Here is a 23,197-nt window from a genome sequence, read left to right on the forward strand (position 1 = left end):
CCTCGCTGCTTGGCCCCCAATTTGATTTGTTCGAAAATGTTCCATTTTTTTCATAGATATCTAAAGCAACAGTTTGTCAATATTTGAGGTACGTTTTCATCTCTGAAGTGATTTTGATGGTATTTCATCCTGTGAAAAACAGATACACACACACACACCTGTTGTTCCTACTAGCCATCCAGGGTAATTTTGTTGTTTGGATTTGAACACGGCACGAGAAGAGAAGCCTTCACAGCACGATATTGCAAAAAGACATCAGTTACCAGGTTAGCAAGCTTTTATTAGTATCAGCTGGCCTGTTGGTTTTCCTGCCATTTAGGTCAGTGGTTTCACACCAAACAGCTCTAGTATTTTAAATACTGATAAAATATGTAAAGTATAAGGTTTAAATTCAGTATTTTAAATACTGATAAAATATGTAAAGTATAAGGTTCCTCATCATTCTTATTAGCTTACATATGTGAGGTCTTAGATTAACTCCTGGTGACCAGAGGGGAACACTTACTTTGTCTGTCACACTATCAATGGTTTTACTTTAATTTATAGACAAAAAATCTAGTTGTAGCAACAGATTGCATGCTGAACAGCATGAAATGATTCTGTGGGATAATATTTGTGGTTTAAAATGGAAACTGCAGATGACAATGGCTACCCCTTTTTGATACTTTTGAGGTTCAAATGCATCAAATATGTCATGGGAGTATGAAGGTAGTTTGCCATTTAAATCAATTTTGTAGCCACTGAATTTAAAATGGGACTACTTTTAACATTGTTAATTGCTCAGCAAAACACATACACAATATAGTCCACTCCATACATTTTTAATTTTCAGACTTGTAAAAAGTACAGATTGCACGTTTGTAATTAAAAATCAGATGTTGTGAACTCGTTCCTCACTCAAATGAGGCCTACTGTATATCCCCAGGTAAACATCTCCATCTCATCAAGCTCTATGGGACAACTGCCCGACAACACAATATAAAATGAGTGGTTCCTGTCAGTGTTAAGCATTTCAGTCACAAGCAGTTTCCATTAAACATACATGACATACAAATATCAAAAGACAGTCAGTTTCACACAAATATCATTCTTCATTCATAACACTGTCAGATTCAAATAAAGATGGTAAAGAAAATATTCCCAGATGCACGTATACATGTCATATGTATCGTTGCATTGGTAAAAGAGAATGTAACATGACGATACCAAAATGATCAGTAATGTTGTCTGTCTAAGTGCCTGAGGAGTTAGGAAAAGTTCACTTCCACAGTAGAAAACACAGGGCAAGAAAAAGCCCTGGTATACTGCTGTGGTCATAGCAATGCAATGTCCCCCTGGGTTCATGCCTGTAAGCTTGTGATCACAACCATGATATTATGAACAGTATCATGTTACCCGTCATGGTCTATACCCCAGTGACATTTGCTTCGCTGCACAACCTGTTTGTGCATAACCTATAAGTAGGCGTAGTGAGCCCTATTATTGGTCATATGTAGGCATGTTACAGAATTCATGAGCACATGAAACAATTCTGAAAGTTCATAAATAATGGATTATGTAGTTCAAAATTCTGGTTTTGCTCTATATAACTTCACTGAACTTGGTGACTACCAAAATGTTGGCATATAGTCTCATTCCCAGATGCACTGGCAGATAAAGAGCCATCAACACTTAAAGCAACCTTACAAAAAATCAGTAACCTTTTATTACACGCACAACACTCCTCCCATCAGATCAGCACAGCACTGTACAGAACGACCTGCTTTTCACACACGCGATTCTCTGAAGAACGTTCTCCAAAGTTTGGTCATTTCACATCAACATTTGAACACACACAATGGGGATGCTAAATCCAACAGTGCTGAGTCAGAGTGCTCATGGTTTAGTCCTGCTTAGCCACCAGATGGAGACACGTTACACCATGAAGCACAGCCTGTCTCTGGATTGGGTTGGAAAAGTCCCCAAATCTTTATGGTCTTTTCTGTCATGGCAATGCACTTCATGCGATAAATTACCTCTTGTGTCAAAAGGAAGCTTCAGTAACTTCAGTAGCCAGATGAAAGTTTATGGAGGAAAAAATGTTTTCCTTCAGGTGGAAAGAGGTCTGAATTGACTGTCCAAATTCACCTTAAGGAGTGTTGGCAGTGGGCAGTAAAGTAACATTTAAAATGTAAAATGTTGAAGTATAAATATTGTTAGGGAATGATCAAGCAAATGTCCATTGTGACCACCAGTTACCGTTATACCATGGTGTTACTCTCGCCAACTTTATCAACCAACTAGAAAAAAAAGAACATCAAATGAATTGCTGTTAACACACAATGAAGAGCTCAATTAAGGAATTCAGTGTAACTGATCAGGCAGAGGAACTTACCCCACTGATACCTGGGAGGTTGAGAAGAGACCCCAGAACGGGTATCCTCCTAATGAAACCAACAGCAACTGGAAAGAACCCTCTGGAGAGGAGAAAGGAACAGTGTTCAACCACAACATTCAACCACAAAAACTTGTAGTACAACAATTGTTCTGTGACATAAGATAATGACACTTCAAATGCCATCTTGCTGGATTCAGAATGGCTTTTCAAAGAGTTGCATGTAAAAGTGGTATGTTCAAAAAACCCAGGCTGGGTCTTATCAAAAATCCTTGCATATGATTGGATAAGCCACTTGTCCGTCATCTATTGACGTGCTACTTCAACCACTCACATCGAAGCCAACCCGTGACGCTGAGAATAGTCTCACAGTCGCTTCTACGCTACGTCACATCTATGAAACTCCCACCCTGCGTCCTGATTGGCTCTACCATAAAATCTAGTGCCGAAATCACTCTCAACGGAAGCGATCCCAGATGGAAGTGAGTGGAGCTAGGCGGAACGAAATTAATCTGGCGAGAGTCAGGTTAGCTTAAAGGTGCTCTAAGCCAGTGATTCTCAACCTTTTTTCAGTAATGTACCCCCTGTGAAATATTTTTTGTCAGCCAAGTACCCCCTAACCAGCGGACAAGAATTACCGCTACACCTCAACCACGACTCCATTGTTTGAGTTTTGACAGTGATTGACAGGTGATGGCGGGTGGCATGTGACAGGTTGGGTCGAACCATCCTGGTATGGGGGGACTCTGGGTTTTTAGGATAATGAAATTGAATAGCCTACTGAAATATAAAATTCATTTTATGAACTTAAATTTTCCTGAAATATTTATTAAATAATTGTTTTTAAAGTATTTTGCATGGATTCTACTTTTTAAATATATGTATATTTTAAAATCTCACATACCCCCTGGAGTGCCTTCACGTATCCCCCCAGGGGTACGTGTACCCCCATTTGAGAATCACTGCTCTAAGCGATGCCACGTTTTTTGGCTAAAACATTTTATGTCACTTACTGCAAACATCACCTAACCAACCGCTAGCTGTCTGTGTCCTGAATACTCTGTAAAAAAACGTGATCTCTGTGGACAGCCCAGGCTCCATAAACGGCAACAAAAAAAACCTAAGCATACCTAGCCCATAAAAACATAAACTGTTCCAGCAAATCACAGACGAGATGCGCTTTTAGGAGTGTTTCAATTGCACGGGAGGAAGGGGGAGGAAGTAGCGAGCTAGCTCTCTGTTTTGTTTGGAAGTCAAAAGATGTGACGTTACCCAGCATCGCTTAGAGCATCTTTAAGTGGGGACATGTGCCACCACAACGGACAGTTCTATGATTCACTGGATAAGGAGTGAGGCAGCAAACACCGCTAGACTATTCTGATATGTACAACATATCTTTTGTGCATTCATGACAAGTAAACTTCGTGCAAAAATACAAAATAACTCAAAAACCCTGTCTATCCCACTGAAATTTGGAAGTGGTCAAATAAAAGGGGTCTAAATACTACACTGGTCTTGTATGCTGGCCAGATCAAGAAGAATCAGGCACAACAGAAACACCAGCAGCAAAAGCAACACACTGCATTAATGTAGCACTTTTCTAGACACCCAAAGCGCTTTACAGTGAAGGCAGAACCTCACTAGCCACCACCAATATCTACTAGAGCCTGACCCATGTGGGATTTGAAAGGCCGATACAGATTTCGATATTTGAGGATTTCAATAACTGCTAAATCAGCCGATATTCATTTTTAACAAACACAATGTAAAAACTCTAATATTTAGCGAATTGAAAAGTACTGATCAATGGTGGGATGTTGCCTTTAAAAAGGCCTAACTATCTGGTATCCAAATGAAAGGCTCTTATACAATAAATTATTAAATAACTATAAATAATAGTGTCAGGTCTTTGTTCTTATTTGTGGTAAACACTAGTGCCACGATAACTTCCAAGGTATTTACTTTATGATTTATGATGGTATTTTCTGTGTTTTTTTACACACTGTAAACAGTGCGACTACTGTGTGATTGGAAAGGAGAATTGCATAATTTAAGACAACGTCTTAAAGTATCTATCTATCCATCCATCTATACTCTTAAGCGACTTAAAGCTTGAACACACTGCCTGCGTTGCGTCTGTGGAATGGCTCCGTTGCATGTTGATTTTCATTTGGGCATCCATGTTAACAGGTTACAGCAGCCACGGAGCCTCTGCCATATCCACATGTCAGGCACAGCTTGAACCGTGCTTATGACATGACATTATGACATAAAGATCCTATAGGCCTGTTCGTGGGTGCACATATGTATGCAACATTTTAGGCACATCAGTGCAACCAATGAGTACTTTTAGTTGCACTAGGCAGACATTTGGTCACTCGTAACAAAGCTGCTCGCACTACAGCTGTCAGCACTGACTGATGATTGGCATAAACAGGTGTTTGCCCACTAAAACTCACAATGCATGCCTAGTATATAGCATGGCATACAATGTATTTTTGAGTATATATATATATACAGCTAGACAACTGTATGATAGGATTATTGGCTGAATTTGATCAAACATAAATGTTTGTTACACCTACACAGACAGATGGCTGCTTAGACTAGTTTACAGCCTAATTAAATACAGTCACTGAAATCTAGGACTGGCTTTGGAAGTTAGATAATAGAACGGCCAAATGATCAAGAAAACCCCAATCTAAATGATTTAAGCTTCAGTAATGTAGACTGATTGTTCTCCAATTGTGGTAAATCCATCATAGTCTCACTGGGCAGCTTCATATCATTAAAAAATACCCCATGTTCAGTGGCTTGGGAGCAAGTAGACATCCAAAACTTACCTGAATAACAGAAAGAAGCCATAGGTCTCGAAGACCACACCAACAATAGGCCAACCGATCAATACAACAAACACACCCCCTAGGAAGAAACTGGTGGCTTTTGCTTTATGCCTTTGGAAGAAGAATCTGAAGGTGCGCTCCAGGCCGATGACAAATGATAAACCTGTAACAAATAATATCTGCACGCACGCACGCACGCGCACACACACACGCACACACGCACACACACACACACACACACACACACAGTCTGTCTCATATCTCAGGCTTGCATATGATCAGGGTTTCATTGCAGCTTGAATTAAGTGCTGTTAGGTATCATTTTAAAGAAGCAACGTTAGGGTTACACTTACATTTCCTATGGCAAGGAGGGCTTTATCGAAGAACAGGATCATTCCAAAGAAGAGGAAAAACACGCCGAATCCTGTTAGACCCATTCCGATTTCTGAGGCGACAGACGAAAATACTTAGATATGGCATGACTTGAATGAAAAGTTTGGATGAAGCTTTGCTAACAACGTAGACTTTGGTTAACGCTATTAAGCAGAGGCAGATACCGCAGGAAGATGCAAGTTACTGTATCTTTTAAAGTGTTACACTCATGACTAGAGGCAACACTTTAAGAGTTTTGTCACCGGGAATCGTGACCCTTTAACATACAAACTGGACAAGAATCATTCTTAACTAGGAATGCCACTGTAAACAGTACGTTAGCCTACAAAGGCCTTTCTTTCATTCAGCTAGCTAGCTATGCTACTTTTCCTGAGTACCCACTGATGCCGAATATAAATCTTGGGAATAGCGGAACCCCACACTGATAGCAATAATATGACCTCAAATAGAAGTCTATCTTACTCTGAGAATCCGTCAGCGAAATCATTTTTCCGATTGACCTGGTCTTCGCAACAAACGTGCTTGTGCTTTGCAACTATTACCGCCACGTCTTCTGGCTAGTAGTTATGAGCGAAATTCACGGCGCCTGCGTGGATGTAACGTTAGGAAAAATCTGTGCGTTCAGGAATCTCCAGAGTGCGCAGTCGTGTAGCAGCTGGTAACTTGGGACAGTAAAGTCCTGCCAGCAGGCTATTCATAATTTATGCCACCGCCTACAATTACATTATCTAATTTTTCTAACATTAAGTTGTAGATATATGTCCTTTCATGACCTGGCCGGTTCTCCTACATTGTTGGCAAAAACACTTGTTTTGTGGAGACCGGAGACCGGAGACCTTTATTTCATGCCTATTACTTAATTTACCGGTTTACATGGAACACACCCTCTAATAGCTTGCTCCGTCGACTTGGGAAATGTGTTTCATGTCCCCAATCATCACCAACGACTATAGAGAAAATAACAGAAATATACTACTTTTCCCATAATGCAGGCGTACAGACCCGGAAGGAGGGTATCGGCGTTGCATAGCCTACACATTTCATTGAACAATTCGGTCTCCACTCTGTCAAACAGCCTGAGCCTAGCCTGTGAATGAGCATTGTGAACATCGTTAAATTCGGTGCCTCGTTAGTTGTGATACACACATACGGTTATGCGTAAATGATAAAGATGAATCCGGCATTTGCAGTCATTTTGGTTTTCGCTGGGTGCTGCAGTAACGTGGTATTTTTGGAACTTTTAGTAAGGTGAGTGGTTTGCAACTTTGCGACTCAAGTTCTAGGCATAGACTGTTCTGACCAGGCTAAAGATAACATTGAACAGCTTGTGTAAGTGTACAACATGAATCTTCTGCTTACGGAAAATGTTATTTGGTAAAAGGAAAGCTGTCCTCTTTTGTCTCTGTATGGTGATATTTTAACCAAATGTGGAAATTATGTGTGAACAATTTATACAGGGATTTTCCAGGATGTGGAAACATTGTCACCTTCGCTCAGTTTGCATTCATTGCCCTCGAAGGGTTCATATTCGAAACGAATTTTGGGAGAAAGAAACCTGCTATTCCTATGAGGTTGGTCGTAGGTTATTCATTATCTGCTGCTCAATCAGTGCACGCCTGTATCACACACACACACACTGTACAGTTTCTCCACCTCTGACATTTCTTCTTTTCCTCTTAAAAGAGTTTATTCAGCAATTGCAACTTTTAACATTCAAAAAATCACACTGTCCACTATCCACATTCACAATGTGTACACTCATCAACACTCTAACCATTTAAAATACCACTGGTATTGTTATAAACTTTGAACAATAACTCCACCATCATCAAACATGTTCTGAATGCCTTTTTAAAGAAATCAGATACTGCACAGCGCAGTCCACCTGACTGTGATCACAGGATTCATAGTTTACCCACCTCTTATTTTACCACTACACACACACAGAGAGAGAGAGAGAGAGAGAGACACAGAGAGACACAGAGAGACACCCACACACAGACACACATAGATAGACAGACACAGACACACACTCACACCAATTATGATTTTCTATTTCTCGCCCTAGTAATTATGTCATCATGGTGACCATGTTCTTCACTGTCAGCGTCATTAATAATTACGCTCTCAACTTCAACATTGCCATGCCCCTTCACATGATTTTCAGATCTGTGAGTATGTGCACTTAAGGGTATGGTCATTTAAGTTCATATTCTTGAAACTGCATTTCATGTTACAGTAAATCCTATAATGTCTGTTTTATCAGGGCTCTTTGATAGCCAACATGATTCTTGGTATCATAATTCTGAAAAAAAGGTAAGTTTATATAAGCCATATATGCTTTTTGTAGCTGTAACCACACAAATCTGCATTTTAACTATTACTTTATCTCATGTAGATACACAGCAAGTAAATACGTTTCAATTATTCTGGTGTCAGTTGGAATCTTCATCTGTACCATCATGTCTGCTAGACAAGTGGTGAGCTCCTTACAGCTTTCTTGGCAATAGTGGACTGATTGTGAATAATGTCATGTTCCATTAGTGACTGGAAACCTTTTTTTTTTCAGAATGTAGAGAAGGGCACAGAAGAGGAAAGTGTGTATGCCTTTATGTGGTGGCTTTTGGGTAGGTTAATGAAACTTCTGAATGGTAATCAATGCTGAGTTATTTTATTTTGCTTTGTCCACTGCCTTACTTGTATGAGAGTGACATCTGGCATTCACTTTAATAGCAAGGTGCGCAACATCAAACAGTGCGTTGGTATTTTAACAGTCAGCCATCTGAAGGAATCTGCTTGCACGCCAGACTGTGTATGCAACACCAGGATTACACTAAACTTTGCTTTACTAAAAAAATTGTGTGACTAGGAGGAGCCTTCATGCATCTGCACTCGCCTGTTATTTGAACTCATCCAAACTGAAACTGCGCTCACCGTGGTCTCATAGGCAACGACAAAACAGTTTTACACTTACTTTCACTATTGACTGACAAGGGGTTACAATCGAAAACATAGCCTGAAAAAAGCAACACTTACCCCAGTAATGTTCAAATGACTGAATACAAATCCTAGGGATATTCATCCTGTGGACCAGTCGTTGCCTGGGACTTGCTACGTTGCTAAGGGCTGCTTACATTTCCTGACAGTGCGCCTCCAAAATAGCAGTGCGCTTTTCGTTTTAGACCAGATTTTTCTTGTCAGTGGCATAATGATTTTTAGTGGGTGTAAGATAGTGATTTTTGGATCATGCGCCTGACCACACCTATTTTTTTAATTGACACGCCCGTGGGCATAATGTTCAATTGAACTGGAGCGCATGGCGGAAAATTAATCACTACTTTGGGTGTAACAGGGAAGCTACACCAGGCACGTAACTGAAGTGCTCCTTTCGCGACGCACATGAATGGTCTATTTTTTTTTCGAACGTACGCACCACTATCACCTCTGGTGTAGTTACTTCCATTGATTGTAGTGGAAGCTAATTGTTGCAGTAGATGCAACGTGAACGGAACGCTTCAGTTACGCGCCTGGTGTAGCTCAGCCCTAAGATAGGAACACCCAAGGTTTGGCCCCACATTGCGCCGGGTGTAAAATAGGGCCCTCTATATGGCAAAATATGGTGTACCGCTGGCTAACCTGTTTTGTGTTTCATAGAAAAGCCATTTGGGAAAAAAAGTCCAGTGTGAAGGAGCTTTTTGGATGAGCTTTAGTCATCAATGTAAACTGTGCAAAATCTGAGGCACAAATAAGTGTAAGTCTAAAAAGAGTCTACATGTCTTTTTAATTCCATCTTTAGGCATTGCTATGTTGACCTTTGCCTTGCTCATGTCTGCTCGGATGGGAATCTTCCAGGAGACACTGTATAAGCAGTATGGGAAGCACTCCAAAGAGGCCCTTTTCTATAATGTGAGTGCCACTGTGATTTATCTCCAATAACATTTAAGAGTTAAAGTAAAGTCCATGGATACATTTAATTCATTTACTTATATGCTTGTACATTGTTGTCTTTCAGCATTGCCTTCCATTACCAGGATTCTTGCTCTTATCTACAGACATCTACAACCATTGTTTACTCTTCAATCAAAGTGGTGTGTTGTTTAAAATTATCACAACATACAGATCTATTGGATCTCCTTAATTTAGTTGAAGAATTTAATTGAATATATTTTACCTTTGCTCCTTTTAAAATGATTATTATGATGGAAAGCATTTTAAACATACATTCTCTTCCAGCTCCTGTGGAGGTCCCCTTGATTGGACAAGCTGTTCCAGTGATGTGGTTGTATCTGCTGATGAATGTCATAACTCAGTATCCTTCAAGCATTTTACTCAAATATTGCACAAAACGTATCAAAAATATTATAAATGTTGCATGTGTACGGGCCACTTGGATAAGAGAGAATGCACATACTTAGAGCTACAGCATTAGCCATTGTGCAAAAGCTCATATGTACTTAATGAGCATACGTACTTAATGAGCATACGTACTTAAGATTTTCAGACTCTTCTCTTTGGTAAACAGTGAGTAAGCCTTTAACCTGCTGAATTAGATATGTGTGCATACGGGGAGTGTTCATCCTGACCACAGAGTGTACCTCACTCACAGTCACACTGGTGGTAACACTACGGAAGTTCGTCAGTCTCATCATCTCAATCTTGTACTTCCGGAACCCCTTCACTGCCTGGCACTGGGTTGGCACAGCGGTGGTGTTCCTGGGTACACTCCTCTACACAGAAGTACTGACCAATGTCTGGACTGCCCTCAGAAGCGAGAAACCACCAAAGAAAGCAGACTAATTGATAGATGGGTACCCCTCCGCTAAAATAGTGTTTTGACTCCACCCCTGGATCATCTGGATGGATGTTAATGATTGACTGTTTTCGGGCAACAAAAAAGATTTTCTGTGCCATGTCCTAGTAACATTTGTCTGTCATGGAAGTCTTTGATTGTGGTTTAAAGGGTAATGCTTGCTCTCTGTAATTCGATCTAATGACAGTACTTGACAAACATATAAACATACTTTCATTGTCTCAGTAACGGTACTAAAATGGAAATTTGCCAGGGGGAAAATTAAGAACACAGATTTGTTGATGGCGTACATTGGTGGCATGATTTAACTAAACATCTGTCTTAAATGAGAATGGAAAGATGTTTATTAGATAGCTATGCCATTTCTAAGAAGTTGAACTTCTGTGCTGCTGAATGGTGTTGAATATTTCAAACTCTGGGACTGGTCTTATTTTTAGTTTAAAGTAGCATTCATGTCTCTTTATCTATATGTTTAATACAATGTCTTAAAAAGACGGTTTAAGCTTAAGTCAGACACCAAACTAGGAGGTGCAACATTACTGTAGTATATGTGAAAATACAGATTTGTGGAACATAGTTTTCATGTATGACACTGGTAACCATGTACAGTAAGCAACTCCTTAGTTGTTCATGCTGTGTGATTTTTACAATTTAGTTGTAAGATATTGTTTGTGTGAAGTCGTTATCTAGCACTCCATTACTTAGATAAGATCGAATGTACAAATGCAGCGAAGACTCATCTTGATATGTAGGTTTATTATTGTATGTCCCACAGTCTTTGTACACCTATTCATAAGCCATTGTTTTATGCATATGCAATCATAATTTTTCAAGCCAAAAGAAAGACAGAATAGTTCAAAGTCATGTCATATATCTGGATTCAATCTAGACATCTGTAGATGGGAAAGAAATATTTGTGCCATTTCTTGTATCCACAATATCAATAGTTACATTCTGCCAGTGTAGGATCTGGAGGATTTGCTTCTCCCCCCTGAAATACACTTTTTAAATGATACAATTGTGATTAATCTGTGTTTATTTGGGAACATGGGATGCTGAAAACATCAGTACTACAAGTTGACACAAACTTTTGTAAGTAGGCTCCTGGTTGAAATAAGACTAAGAATAACAAATATCTTACTAATCCCAAAGGAAATGTGACTGTCACAACAACACCTTCCTGTGCATGTTAACAAACACAAACATTCAATTTAAGGATTCAAGGATTTTATTTGTCACATACATAGATATACTTTGTAAAACATGTAGTGAAAAGGCATTTAGCTGCTCAACTTTGCTGTGCAGTGGTGTCCTAAGGGGACAAAGAAAGATTAGGAAAAATTTGAATAAATAGACATATAGGTAAAATAAGTTTAAAGGTGCTCTAAGCGATGTTGGGCAACGCCACTTCTGTTGACGTTCAAACAAAACAGAGCTAGCTCGCTACTCCCTCCCCCTCCCTCCCGTGCAACTGAAACTCTCCTAAATGCGCATCTCGCTGGTTATTGGTTGGAACACTTGTGTGAGTGTGCGGCACTTCTCTCCTTTTACAAAAAAATGTTTTAGCCTAAAAAAAGTGAGAATTTGTTTATAGCACCTTTAATAAAGTAAAAAAATAACATTGATGATACCAATAATATAGTAATGTCACACCAGTCATCAGCCACTTCACTGCTGTTTATACTTCTCCGATGGCTAACCGTTATTAACCGGATATTTTAGTATTCTGCTGGCATATACCTGGCCTGTTTATGGCATTGGCTGGAGAAGCCAAAATAGTACCAACATCATAGGCCTATCCTTTTGGCTGAACTATGGCTTTCTGTCCCCCATTCAGTTTTACTGGAAGCAACTGAGGCTGTTTGCTTGACTGTCAATTTGTTTTTCTTTTCCAAACATGGGTAAAATACATCAACAAAAGTAAAATAAAAAAAACAGTAAGTTAGTATAAATGTCAAATAGCCTAAACGTTCTTTACATTTTTGAGTCAAGTCAAATCTGAAAGTGAATCATGTCTACTGCCACAGAGAGGGCCTCAAAGGTTTGTATGGGTATTCCCAGGCTATATTAAAGGCTCTGTCAGTTGAACAATTTGGAGTTGTGATTTCAATCTGATCATTAGAGACAGTTTCATTCTTCTTTCATCCTCTGGGCATACGAATAGGATGTGTAAATAAGTCAGAAGTCAATATAGATTGGCTGTCACAAAAAGGGTGATAAAATATCACGGCGTACAAAGACCTGGGAAGAATCAAAAAGATGTTAGAAGGGATTGCCTGGTATTGTTTTATTATGACAATAATGTCAGCGTTCATTGTTCAGCTCTTTCTTTTTATTTATTCTTTTAACTAGGCTACCCCATTAAGGGTTGTAAGAGACGAGTCTATGGCGCATAACTGGTTACCTGCCATGCATAGGCTACAGTATGTATAGGCTATCCCGTCTATAATAACCAATGAAAGGGAACGATGCACAAGGCCCTCCAAGTCATCCAATGGAAGCGACCATTCTACACATGCTACTCAAAAGTGGGAAGGGCAGGGGATAGTACTCCTAACCTCCTTGAATCCCTGCGTTGTGGGTAGAATACACGCTGTACTTAAAAAATACTACAACACATTTTGTTACAGACAAGTGTCTTTTTTTTTTACAAGTATGGGGAATAATAATAGTCATTCCTCTTTTGAGTCAGACGATCATGGAGGCGTTACGTTTGTGAAGGGCATTCGGGTGAGTGCACGAGTATGAGAAGGCTGAAAGTTTAATTGCATAACAAACATAGCTCTGTACCTTATGGCTAATACTGACCGAGACATTAAGTTAAGCTCCACATAGGCAATCTTGCATATGTATTGATCAGAAAACTGTAACTTAACATTTGGAAAGTAGGCTAGTCTAACGATGATGGATGTAACCGCGCGCGTAAATAGCTTACATTGCCAATATGTGTGGCGATGAAACAGTCGCCAGACATAGATTTGTTGTCTGTACGTACTAGGCCTATATTTAGTCTTAATCTATGTATGCAAAAGATCCAATGTGCATTCAGAGAGAACTGGAAAGTATTTTATTCTATAATGATGAACTCATGAAATAAAAAATAGCTTAGGTCATGTAGTTTAGGCTATTTAAAAACGGGTTCCGAACAACTTTTAAATAAACGTATTTTTTTTTTTTTTTTATTAAACCTTTAATTTGGTTTACTAAAAGTCCACGTTTCACAAACAATTCCTTTCTTTTTGAAAAAAAAAAAAAAAAATCTATATTAAATTTCACATGCATGGTTAACTCTGTTTTGGTTGCATGGTTTTTATGAGGTTATCTATATTTTTGAGTTATGTTTTCTATTGCCGAACCAAAAACATCTTCAACAATCAAAAATTGAGAGTATGCTTAAGATTGCATCATTCTGGTGTCCTGTCATGCAGAAAAAGCCCTGCTTTAATATAAAATATTCCCTGGATGTTTGGTGTCTGAGGTTCTTTGTATGTTAAGCCTAAAATTCTGAAATGAAATAGAAGTTTAGGTTTAACTGACAGGCTCTGTGTTTCTTCATTGTTTGATGATAGCTTTCTGATAAAGTCATTGACCGAATGAGGGAGTCACCAAGAAAGGCCTGTCCACGGCCAGGTCAAAAAGCTGCCTCCACACCCCATGCTGTGCCTGCTTCTCCCCAACCCAGACTCACACCCATACCCACTGCTGAACGACTGGTCCCAGTTTTGCCTCAGTCTCCTCATTTTGTGAGCACTCTACTGCCTCCTCCACTTATCAAGCCAGTGCCAATCATTGAAACACTGCCAAGCCCTCCCCTCCAACATTCCTTTGAGGAAGTCAAAACACAGTCCCCGATACCACCTAAAGAGCAGCGGTCAATAACTCCCACAACTCCTGCAGAAGGCAAAGTGGAGCCTACACCATCAGTAAAAGAAGTTGTAGCCTCACCATCTTCACTTCCAGAATCAGTTGTCAGCTCTTCACCCACACCTGTAACTGAAGCCATTCCCTCACCTGTTCAGGCGACACGTAAAGTTGTTTCTACTGAACCTGTAGCCTTACCACCCTCTCCACCTGTTGATGTGCCAACCTCAACAACGCCTTCATTGGTTGTAACACCCATCCCTCCTCCTCCAGTTGAGCGTGTGGCTGAATTTCTACCTTCACCTGAGCCTAAAGTCATACAAATGCCTTCTGTTGAACCTACAATTGTGCCTGTGGAATCCGAACCTTTACCTACACCTCCTGTTGAACCTTTGAATGTACCCTCTCCTTCAACTGAGTATGTTAACGAATCTCTTCCTGCACCTGAGCCTAAAGTCATACAAATGCCTTTTGTTGAGCCTACAGTTGTACCTGTAGCTATGGAACCTGAACCTTTACCTACACCACCTGTTGAACCTTTGAATGTTTCTTCTCCTTCAGTTGAGCGTGTCACTGACTTTCTACCTACACCTGAGCCTGAAGTCATACAAATGCCTTCAGTTGAACCTACAGTTATACCTGTAGCTGTGAACCCTGAACCTTTATCTACACCTCCTGTTAATCTTTTGAACGTGCCCTCTCCCTCCGCTGAAGCTGAGACTCCGTCTACACGGCCATCCAAAGAGCCTATAGTCATACCACAACCTTCAGCTGATGAACTTGTAGTTGTACCCACACTTCCCACTATTGAGCCTGTAGCTGAACCCACTCTTGTTCCCGCTGGACCTGTCGCTGAACCTGTACCTCCAGTTCAGCCCCTAGATATACAAGTCCACCTTGTGGAACCAACAAACGTACCCGCACTTCCGGTTGAAGCTATTGCTGCACCTGAGCATTCTGAAGACTCTGTTATACCCGTATCCCACCCAGTTGAACCTGTAGTCACACACACGTGCCATCATGAACCTGTAGCTGTGTCTTCCCCGACTGAAACTACAGGCACGGCTGCTGAGGCCATTTTTTCACCAGTGCCTTCTGCTCCCACACCTCTACCTATTACAGAAGAAACTGAGGCAATTGCTATGCCCTCACCCTCTGTAGTGCCCTCAGTCCCGCTGCTTGCCCTGGAAGACCATGCAGATATGCTTCCAAACCCTTCAGCTGCCACTCCTCCTGCCAGTGGACTATTAGCCTTGCAAGCAGGATCAGATAGTCCACCTCCCCCACCTGAGAGGCCTGTGGACACCCATCCAATCCCCTCCCTCCTTGATACCATGAGCCCTCCCCCTCAGCTACCTCCTCCTAAAACACCTGTGGGTGAGTCTTACTGTGCATGAGAGTGACATAAAAGCATTTGAAAAGATAATAATTGGAATGCCCACCAAAAAGCTTCTGATAAACACCAAGATTTCATTGAATTCATTACAATTAACTGGTTAAAAATTTGTCCTGTAGCATTTTTCATTTTCATCAGACTGGAGTAAGGTATTTCACTCAAAATTTGGTGGTTCATTGTGAAATAATGGTAAAAGTTGTGATCCAACTTTACTGCTGTAGTTTTCTCATAATCAGACACTGAAGTAGAGCAAGTAGTCGTAAAATTAAAATGTGCAACTGGATGGTGTAAACATGAAATAGAAATAGTATTGAAATAGAACTGGTATTGAATTTGAGTGATACATATAGTAGACATAATACTGAAATGCACAGTACAGTTACAATTACAGTTGGGCAGATAGTCTCATATATGGAAGGTATTGTGCATTTAATGACAAAAGCATGACATTTGTTTTTTTTTTATACACTTAGTGTTAGTTTTTGTTTTTAGATGTGGAGGCGCTTCAGATTTGACCTCTGGTACTAGATATTTGCTGAAAAATGTTAACTCCTTTGAGGAGTGAATTGAATATGCAGACTGAATTAGAAAAATTAGACAAATAGAAAAATTGTCTATGGTTTCCAAGATACAGGTGGTGGTTTAACTTACCCACTGGCTTAACATACCCCATTCTCCCCTATTTTGCAAAGACCTTAGGCAATCTTACTTTTTTGTTTTAGAAATTGTATAAAGACCAAATTTATTTGTTTCTTACTCTGTCTTTTTAGTTATCAAGTTAGGTAATCTCAACACAATAGGAATATTACAGCTATTTCTGCTATCCTAAAACTAAAATGAATTCCCTCCATCTTGCTCTCTTCCTCCTCTCACTTACTCTGTTAAATAATGCAGTGTTGGCCCTGGCCATGGCGTGACTGGCTGGGGCACCTGCACCGTACACCGGTGACCTGGGTTCAATTCCCGCCCCCGTGGTCCTTTCCGGATCCCACATCAACTCTCTCTCCCACCCGCTTCCTGTCATTCTCCACTGTCCTGTCCCAGTGAAAATATACTTAAAAAAAATGCAGTGCTGAAAACAATGACCTCTCAAGGACACTAGAGGTCAGATGCAAAACCTTGGGATGTGTAGATTATATGGTGAAGGTGTCATGCTTAAGTCATAAAATGCACTATTATTTGCTCTATGCTCTATTACTAACATTGAAAGCTAAAAGAAAAAAAATCAAAAACAATAACAAGTAAGTACAAACAAACAATGTTTTATATTGCATGCCATGGTATAGCATAACTGAAAAATGTATGTTCTTTTTCATGTGAAGTCAATGAAGGTGAATTGAGAACACAAATCAAAGGTGAACTACAGAGACTACTGGAGCAGGAGATGAGCCAAGCACAATTAAGGATTCAGAAACAGTGAGAATCCTTTATTTTTTTTCGGGTTATTAAGGGTTATTCTCACTAGACCTCAGTGGATACAATTTGGGTAATAGTTCCTTCTGAAAGGTTTCTGACTAGATTGTGTAAGCTAGTTTCTGCTAATGCTGCTTAAACTGTAGCTCTTCATCCTGGTCTCTGTGTGTTTAGATTAGAAGAGGAGAAACTCCGAGCCAGGGCCCTCGCTCAGGTGGCTGCTCAGGCCCAGATCCAGGAGCAGGTAAAGAAGGTGTTGGATGAGGAGAGGGCTGCCCACCAGAAGTCCTTAAAAGAGACCATCATGAAGGAGCGCATGAACACTGAGGATGAGCGCCTTATTGCCCAGTATTATGTAAGGCATCTTCTTGTTCCTTTGACCACTTGCAAATATATTGGATTGCACTTAACATTCTTTTACCCCTCTGGGGCCTATTTTGAAATATGTGGTCTGAAGCATATTGTTCAAGCGCATTTAGGGTATGTCCAAGTCCAGGTTGGCTAATTTGATGGCAGAATAACTGATCAGATGCCAGGCGTATGGTTCAATCGAGTTGTACTTACAAAACGTAATGAATCATGGGTGTGTTTTGGGCATAACATCAAATAAACCAATGAGAGCACCTTCTCCAATTTTCTTTATAAGCCAGAGGCACTTTAACATGACATGTTGCTGTTGTGATCTCATAAGTCACTTAGATGAATCTTTGGCTGAGATGCTATTTATTCACTTAGCTATAACTCAAATACTAAGTACCAATGTCAAGATGGCACAGGTTTTTAAACCCTGGCTGGCACAAACAGTGGGCAAAGGTGGCTCTGTCCGGAAGCATCAGAAAACAACGCATTTTTGAGCATAGATCCGAATGCCTTTTCTTGTGGTCCAAGTCCTGCCCTATGCCTTTACATCTTGGATGTGTTTTGATGAGCTTTTCCGTTGTTTAGATATGGCTATATAATCACTTAAGGTATCCAAAGTGCCTATTACTCCATTGTACTTCATTCAGTTCTTTACGCTGAGTGCCTCCAACATGGCCATGCAGCTGGGTTACCGTCCAGAACTTGACGTCTGTGCAAACCCCTAATTCTGAATAAGTCAGCGACGCAGCCCACAAATAGGCTCCCAACGTCATGACGTAAATTTCTGCTGGTGGAATTCCCTATTTTGGCTGAATAATACAGCGTCTTCAGGGTCTTCCACCTGTATTTCACTTGTTCAGGCGTATGTCGATAGCCAGCTTCATTAAGTTTTTTTTTACAAATCATTTTAAAAACGTTGCTATTACGGCATTTTCTCCCGTCGATGAACTCCATGACATTTGCATGATTGCAAGACATAAGTTTGTCTCCTCGTCTTTCCAAAAGTGTGCGTGTTGTTTCGCCATGATTAGGAAAGTGTGTGAGAGACAATTGGTTAATTGTATCCTAATTCTGTGCAAATTGAGCATGCACAGGCCTTCAGGGAGCATATTCCATTTAAGGTGTTTTCATCATATTATGTGTATATCTATGGTTTTCATGACCCAATATTCCGTTTAAAACAGGCATATGCTAGGGTGTGCAAACTGTTTATTAGTAAACCGAATATGGCCTTTTTAGGTTTATTTCAGTCAGAATAGGGTGTTTACAAGACACACACATATTCGGATTATTCCCAATAAACTGATTTAAAACCGTTTATTGGCTGCATGGAACCACGCTCAGTGAAAGGCTGGTTTATGGTTCTGTGTCTGACACTGTTCCCTCTACGCTGACAATTTTCAGTCACTGTCTCCTGTGTTTGCGTTGCTCTCCAGTGAAATGCTGGATGGAGTGCTGAACTCCATAGACTGCCATATTTAAATATAGATGTAAATTGTTTCTTACACTGAAATTATATATGTCTTAGCAAGATGTTAGGTGCATGCTTGGGGGAGTAAGTTACTTTGTTACTTATTGAACACCTGTATAGTGCTACAATATCCTGAACTGATAATCATGATCATTTTAATGCCCCATTTCGGCTCTTTATTTCATTACCTCTTTCCCTCTCTTTGTGTCTCAGTGGTTGGAGCGGAAGGTAAGAAAAGAAAGAAAAGATTTTTCAGCATGTTCTTTTGTTTTTGGAGTCTTCTCTGTGATATTATGTTGCCATAGAGTGTGTTCTGTAGACACTGACCAAAGCATGTTTTATGATGGCATAATTTGAAAGCCAGCAAACAGATGGCAAAAACCCTAAGTGTGTGCAGGTTTTGACCATGAAATTGTGGTGAACTGCTTGATTGACAGATTGCACATGTAAGATGGTGCTGTAATATAGTTTTTATGCAACCAATTTATGCAAGATGCTCTCTGTTCTGTGTGTGTGTTATCTTAAAGCTATTAAAATTGACTATTGTGAAAATAATAATTACAAAAGCATTACATAAATATAGCTGCAAGCAGCAATGTGGGGGCCAAGCAGTTGAGCAGGAGTTGTCATGGCAACCCAATGTTGCTACATTATACACACACCCAATTAACCCCCCGTCCCACACACACACATATACACGGATAAACCTCCTTTCCCACACACCCCAATAGCCCCCCACACATACACATACCTCAAACATCACCAAATTGATTGTGCGTCCTCAGGTTGTAGTCACGAGTCCACATACCAAGTTTGGTGTTGATACGAGAAAGTGTTGATAATTACATTACATTACATTACATTACATTTCATTTAGCAGACACTTCTTGACCAAAGTGACTTACATATGTCAGCTATATTACAAGGGATCACATTGTCCCCGGAGCAACTTGGGGTTAAGTGCCTTGCTCAAGGGCACAGCGGTGGAAGCCGGGAATTGAACCGACAACTTTCAGGCTACTGCACGCTAGCCCAGCTCCTTAACCACTACACTACCACTGCCCATTATAGCGCCCCTAGTGTCCCCCCCCACCACTGCTAATTATAGCGCCCCTAGTGTTCAAAGGTCACTAAATATATTGAGCGTCTTCAGGATGTGGCCCCGAGTCCATGTACCAAATTTGGCGTCGATACGAGAAAGTGTTGCAAATTATAGCACCCCTAGTGGTTAAAGGTTGCTAAAATTATTGTGTCTTTCTTAGATATCCTTCCATATACCTGTTTGGTTTCTCCCAAAAGGAATGCTTAAATATGAGCCCACTGAGTTATTGTGGTCAAAGGTCATTACATTTATTGAGCCTCATCCTTATTGGGTCCTGACCCCATGTACAGACTTTGGTTTTCTATGTCAAAGCTGCTGCTGAAATATGACTATACTTCCTGTGGATAAACTTTGGTCAAAATGCACCTTTGAACCATGTACTTTTGGTGTTGATAATGCAAAAGCCTTGCTTATTTCCTGTATGGCTCCAAAAAGGAATGCGTTTATGAGTCATTGTCTGACGATCATCTGCGTCAAGTTTCGTGAAAATCGGATAAACTTTGTGACCTTTGAAATCTTTTAGGTGTTTTTTAATTAAATCCAATATGGCGGAAAATCCAACGTGGCGGAAATTGATGTTATGGGCTGCGTTGAGTTCGGTCTCATCCAAGGATTCCAAGTATACCTCAATTTGTATGGTTGAAACTTTAAGCGCATAGATGTAATGCAAAATCTGACACATTGGGGGCGCTAGAGCACTAGACATGAAACTTAGTGAAATTAATCATATGACTATACCGAATCAATGTGCCAAATTTCCCAACTTTTCACTGTATGGTTCAACGGCAAATGATTGTTTTGTTATAATAATAAGAAGAAGAACACATAGAATCACTATGGTTTGCCTCGCAGCTTTTCTGCTTGGCCCCCAATTAGAACTGAATTGTAACTAGGTTGATGGACTAACCTTTCTTGATTACTGCTATGGACGAATCTAAATTCTATGCCAGTTCCCTTGCCTCCTCCCACTAACACCAGCTTTTGTATTTAATATGTGGCATGCTAGCTATAGATATGGGTGCGAGTTTGACAGCATATTTTGCCGACAGTGCATGCACAAAGTGGGCAGAGTCAGGCCAACGTTAATTAATAAAATATAGAAAGATAGAACATTGGTTGCAATGGTTTATTAAATTTCACTTCACTAGAGAGGTCTCGCCCATTTCAGAGTCCCCGCCTTGATGTAGCTCCCGCTGCCTGTATCGGCGCCAAACTCTGGCCCATAGAGAGAATATGTATTATGTCAATGTGCTCCCTCAAAAAGGTGCATTCAAATAGCACAGGAAGTATCTTGCACTACCGGCTTGATTGTTTATTGACTCAAAGCAATTCAAGCTGCATTGGTGAGCTAAGCCCTGTAATTATTCACTATTCCATAATGTCCTGTCTTTTTGATGATCCTCCTCAGGCTCAGAAGCTGGAGGAGAGAGATCAAGACCTGAAGAAACAAGATGTCCTTTATAGGGAGCAGATCAACAAGCTGGAAGAGAAGGCAAGGCTTTCGGTTTGATTTTTTTGAAGACTTTTGATCTTCCATAATGCCAGCTGTAAGCCATATCCTAGCATGCAAGTTATTACAGTGTAAATTGTATTGGTACCATGAGGAAGACTGGCTTCTATATAGCCTGTTTTGACTGCAAAAGCATTCTGTTCCAACAGGAAGTGAGGTTGTTGTTGTTATGGCATTTTTCAAACATGTAAGGAAATGGTTATGAAAGGAGTTGTTAATTAACAATGAGCAGGTGCTGCAGCTGTTTTTAATACAATGTTGTCCATCCATTCCATACAAGAAAAGGGAATTTTATGTGAGAATTTGTTTTTATGTTACTTACCTTTTTTCAGAGTACGCTATTTTACAAGGTCACTAGTGAGAACTTCCGCAAGGGGAAAGAGGATGCGCACAATCGCTTCAAGTGAGTTTGTTCTCTATAGACTCAGTCATTAGTCATTAGTACAATTGACGGAGGCATTCACCTCCAATTGATTTAAATAAAAAGTATTACTTGTCGCTTCTTGAATTTCCCCATGGGGATCAATAAAGTATCTATCTATCTATCTATCTATCTATCTATCCATCTATCCTGTCAGCAACTGTCATATGACTGTTTTTACATGTCTGGTCATTTTTCTCTTGTAGGAGAGTTCAGATTAAACCTGCTTGTTCTGAGCTGCAAGAACAGATAATGAAGTGTTATAAGGACAACCAAGGCCAGACCTTAGCCTGTTCCAATATCGCCTCACTCTACATTCAATGTGTGGACAAAGCCAAACAAGTATGAATCACAAGGCATGCAGGGCATGTGGTTGAATTGTTCTTGAGTTAGCTAACTGTTATCTACATAAATTATTCTTGCACACATTTGAGTGGGCAAGCAGTTTTGCTTATTTTGAAATAAAGCAAGTGTTTTTCCAGAGTATCTGTATGAATATTTAACAAATTACATTTCTTTTCCCACAGAAAGCGAAGACGAGTATTGGGGCGTAAACCTGATAAATCTCAGGATGGCAGCAGCATCCATATACAATCCAACATGTCCTAAAGTGAGATCAAGCCATAAGAGACCGTTTACAGTGTACTCTTTTTCTGAACAGGATCTCCAATACAAAGGTTTCAATGCTCTTAACAATCCACTGTGTAGTGACAAAACCTGTAGATTTGTGAAGGCCCTGTCGGGGACATAGGCCATGCAAGACAAGAACTGGAAACATTGTAGTTTGTTGACTCTTCATGTTCCACAAATGCATTGTTAATGTACACAGTATTGCACCACCAACCCAGAAGTTAACTACAGGATGTTCACACTGCTCATATGGCGGAGGACTGAATTATCAGAATTGCAATAATTGTACAATCACTTAACAAATTTGCAATCAACAAAATGCCAAGGGTTAGGTGGATGCATGCTGATTTTAAATCTTTATAATTTGAATTACAGTATGAATGTGAAGCCAAATAAAAGGGAAAATTCTTTAAAATTATCTAATTGTATTCAGTGAATTGAATTGGTCATCTCTCATCTGCATTTTATAAAGTGGACTTGTAGGACCACTCTCAGCCTTTTACAGTTACCAACTTACAGTTGTTTTCAGTCACTGCACACTATGATTTGGTACTCAGGATCTACCATAATAAAAGATATTTGATATGAGAGAATAAACGTTTCATTACAATAT

The 23,197-nt window shown here is 40.0% G+C and overlaps 3 protein-coding genes across 4 annotated transcripts; 2 read left to right on the forward strand and 1 right to left on the reverse strand.

The window, feature by feature from the left end:
- Positions 1-805: 805 nt before the first annotated feature.
- Positions 806-6,280, reverse strand: golt1bb (golgi transport 1Bb). Its single transcript, XM_048256096.1, has 5 exons — positions 6,073-6,280; positions 5,571-5,662; positions 5,218-5,396; positions 2,375-2,456; positions 806-2,279 (listed from the first exon to the last, which is right to left on the reverse strand). Exons 1-5 carry the CDS (start codon positions 6,095-6,097, stop codon positions 2,241-2,243), a joined length of 417 nt encoding a protein of 138 aa, XP_048112053.1. The 5' UTR covers positions 6,098-6,280; the 3' UTR covers positions 806-2,240.
- A 338-nt stretch (positions 6,281-6,618) lies between these two features.
- slc35b4 (solute carrier family 35 member B4) lies at positions 6,619-11,435 on the forward strand. The gene is made up of 10 exons (XM_048257286.1): positions 6,619-6,858; positions 7,068-7,181; positions 7,679-7,781; positions 7,877-7,926; positions 8,009-8,090; positions 8,180-8,237; positions 9,407-9,516; positions 9,623-9,698; positions 9,844-9,919; positions 10,161-11,435. Exons 1-10 carry the CDS (start codon positions 6,773-6,775, stop codon positions 10,405-10,407), a joined length of 1,002 nt encoding a protein of 333 aa, XP_048113243.1. The 5' UTR covers positions 6,619-6,772; the 3' UTR covers positions 10,408-11,435.
- A 1,526-nt stretch (positions 11,436-12,961) lies between these two features.
- Positions 12,962-23,002, forward strand: chchd3b (coiled-coil-helix-coiled-coil-helix domain containing 3b). Of its 2 annotated transcripts, XM_048258041.1 has the most exons (9): positions 12,962-13,150; positions 13,990-15,658; positions 17,000-17,093; positions 17,265-17,445; positions 19,135-19,149; positions 21,432-21,515; positions 21,866-21,936; positions 22,161-22,296; positions 22,482-23,002. In XM_048258041.1, exons 1-9 carry the CDS (start codon positions 13,076-13,078, stop codon positions 22,506-22,508), a joined length of 2,352 nt encoding a protein of 783 aa, XP_048113998.1. In that variant the 5' UTR covers positions 12,962-13,075; the 3' UTR covers positions 22,509-23,002. The 2 variants fall into 2 exon arrangements, with proteins under 2 accessions (XP_048113998.1, XP_048113999.1); XM_048258042.1 differs by lacking the exon at positions 19,135-19,149.
- Positions 23,003-23,197: the final 195 nt, after the last annotated feature.

This window comes from Alosa alosa, chromosome 11 (assembly GCF_017589495.1).
Source record: "Alosa alosa isolate M-15738 ecotype Scorff River chromosome 11, AALO_Geno_1.1, whole genome shotgun sequence".
NCBI lineage: Eukaryota > Metazoa > Chordata > Actinopteri > Clupeiformes > Clupeidae > Alosa > Alosa alosa.

Coding starts and splice junctions, on each gene's coding strand:
- chchd3b (XM_048258041.1), top strand. CDS start 13,076: ATGGGGAATAATAATAGTCATTCCTCTTTTGAGTCAGACGATCATGGA. Junction 21,516..21,865: donor TCAACAAGCTGGAAGAGAAG/GCAAGGCTTTCG, acceptor ACCTTTTTTCAG/AGTACGCTATTTTACAAGGT. Junction 22,297..22,481: donor GTGTGGACAAAGCCAAACAA/GTATGAATCACA, acceptor CTTTTCCCACAG/AAAGCGAAGACGAGTATTGG.
- golt1bb (XM_048256096.1), bottom strand. CDS start 6,097: ATGATTTCGCTGACGGATTCTCAGA. Junction 5,663..6,072: donor TTCGCTGACGGATTCTCAGA/GTAAGATAGACT, acceptor CTGTCGCCTCAG/AAATCGGAATGGGTCTAACA. Junction 5,397..5,570: donor CCCTCCTTGCCATAGGAAAT/GTAAGTGTAACC, acceptor GCGTGCGTGCAG/ATATTATTTGTTACAGGTTT.
- slc35b4 (XM_048257286.1), top strand. CDS start 6,773: ATGATAAAGATGAATCCGGCATTTGCAGTCATTTTGGTTTTCGCTGGG. Junction 7,182..7,678: donor AAACCTGCTATTCCTATGAG/GTTGGTCGTAGG, acceptor TTCTCGCCCTAG/TAATTATGTCATCATGGTGA. Junction 9,699..9,843: donor TTTACTCTTCAATCAAAGTG/GTGTGTTGTTTA, acceptor ATTCTCTTCCAG/CTCCTGTGGAGGTCCCCTTG.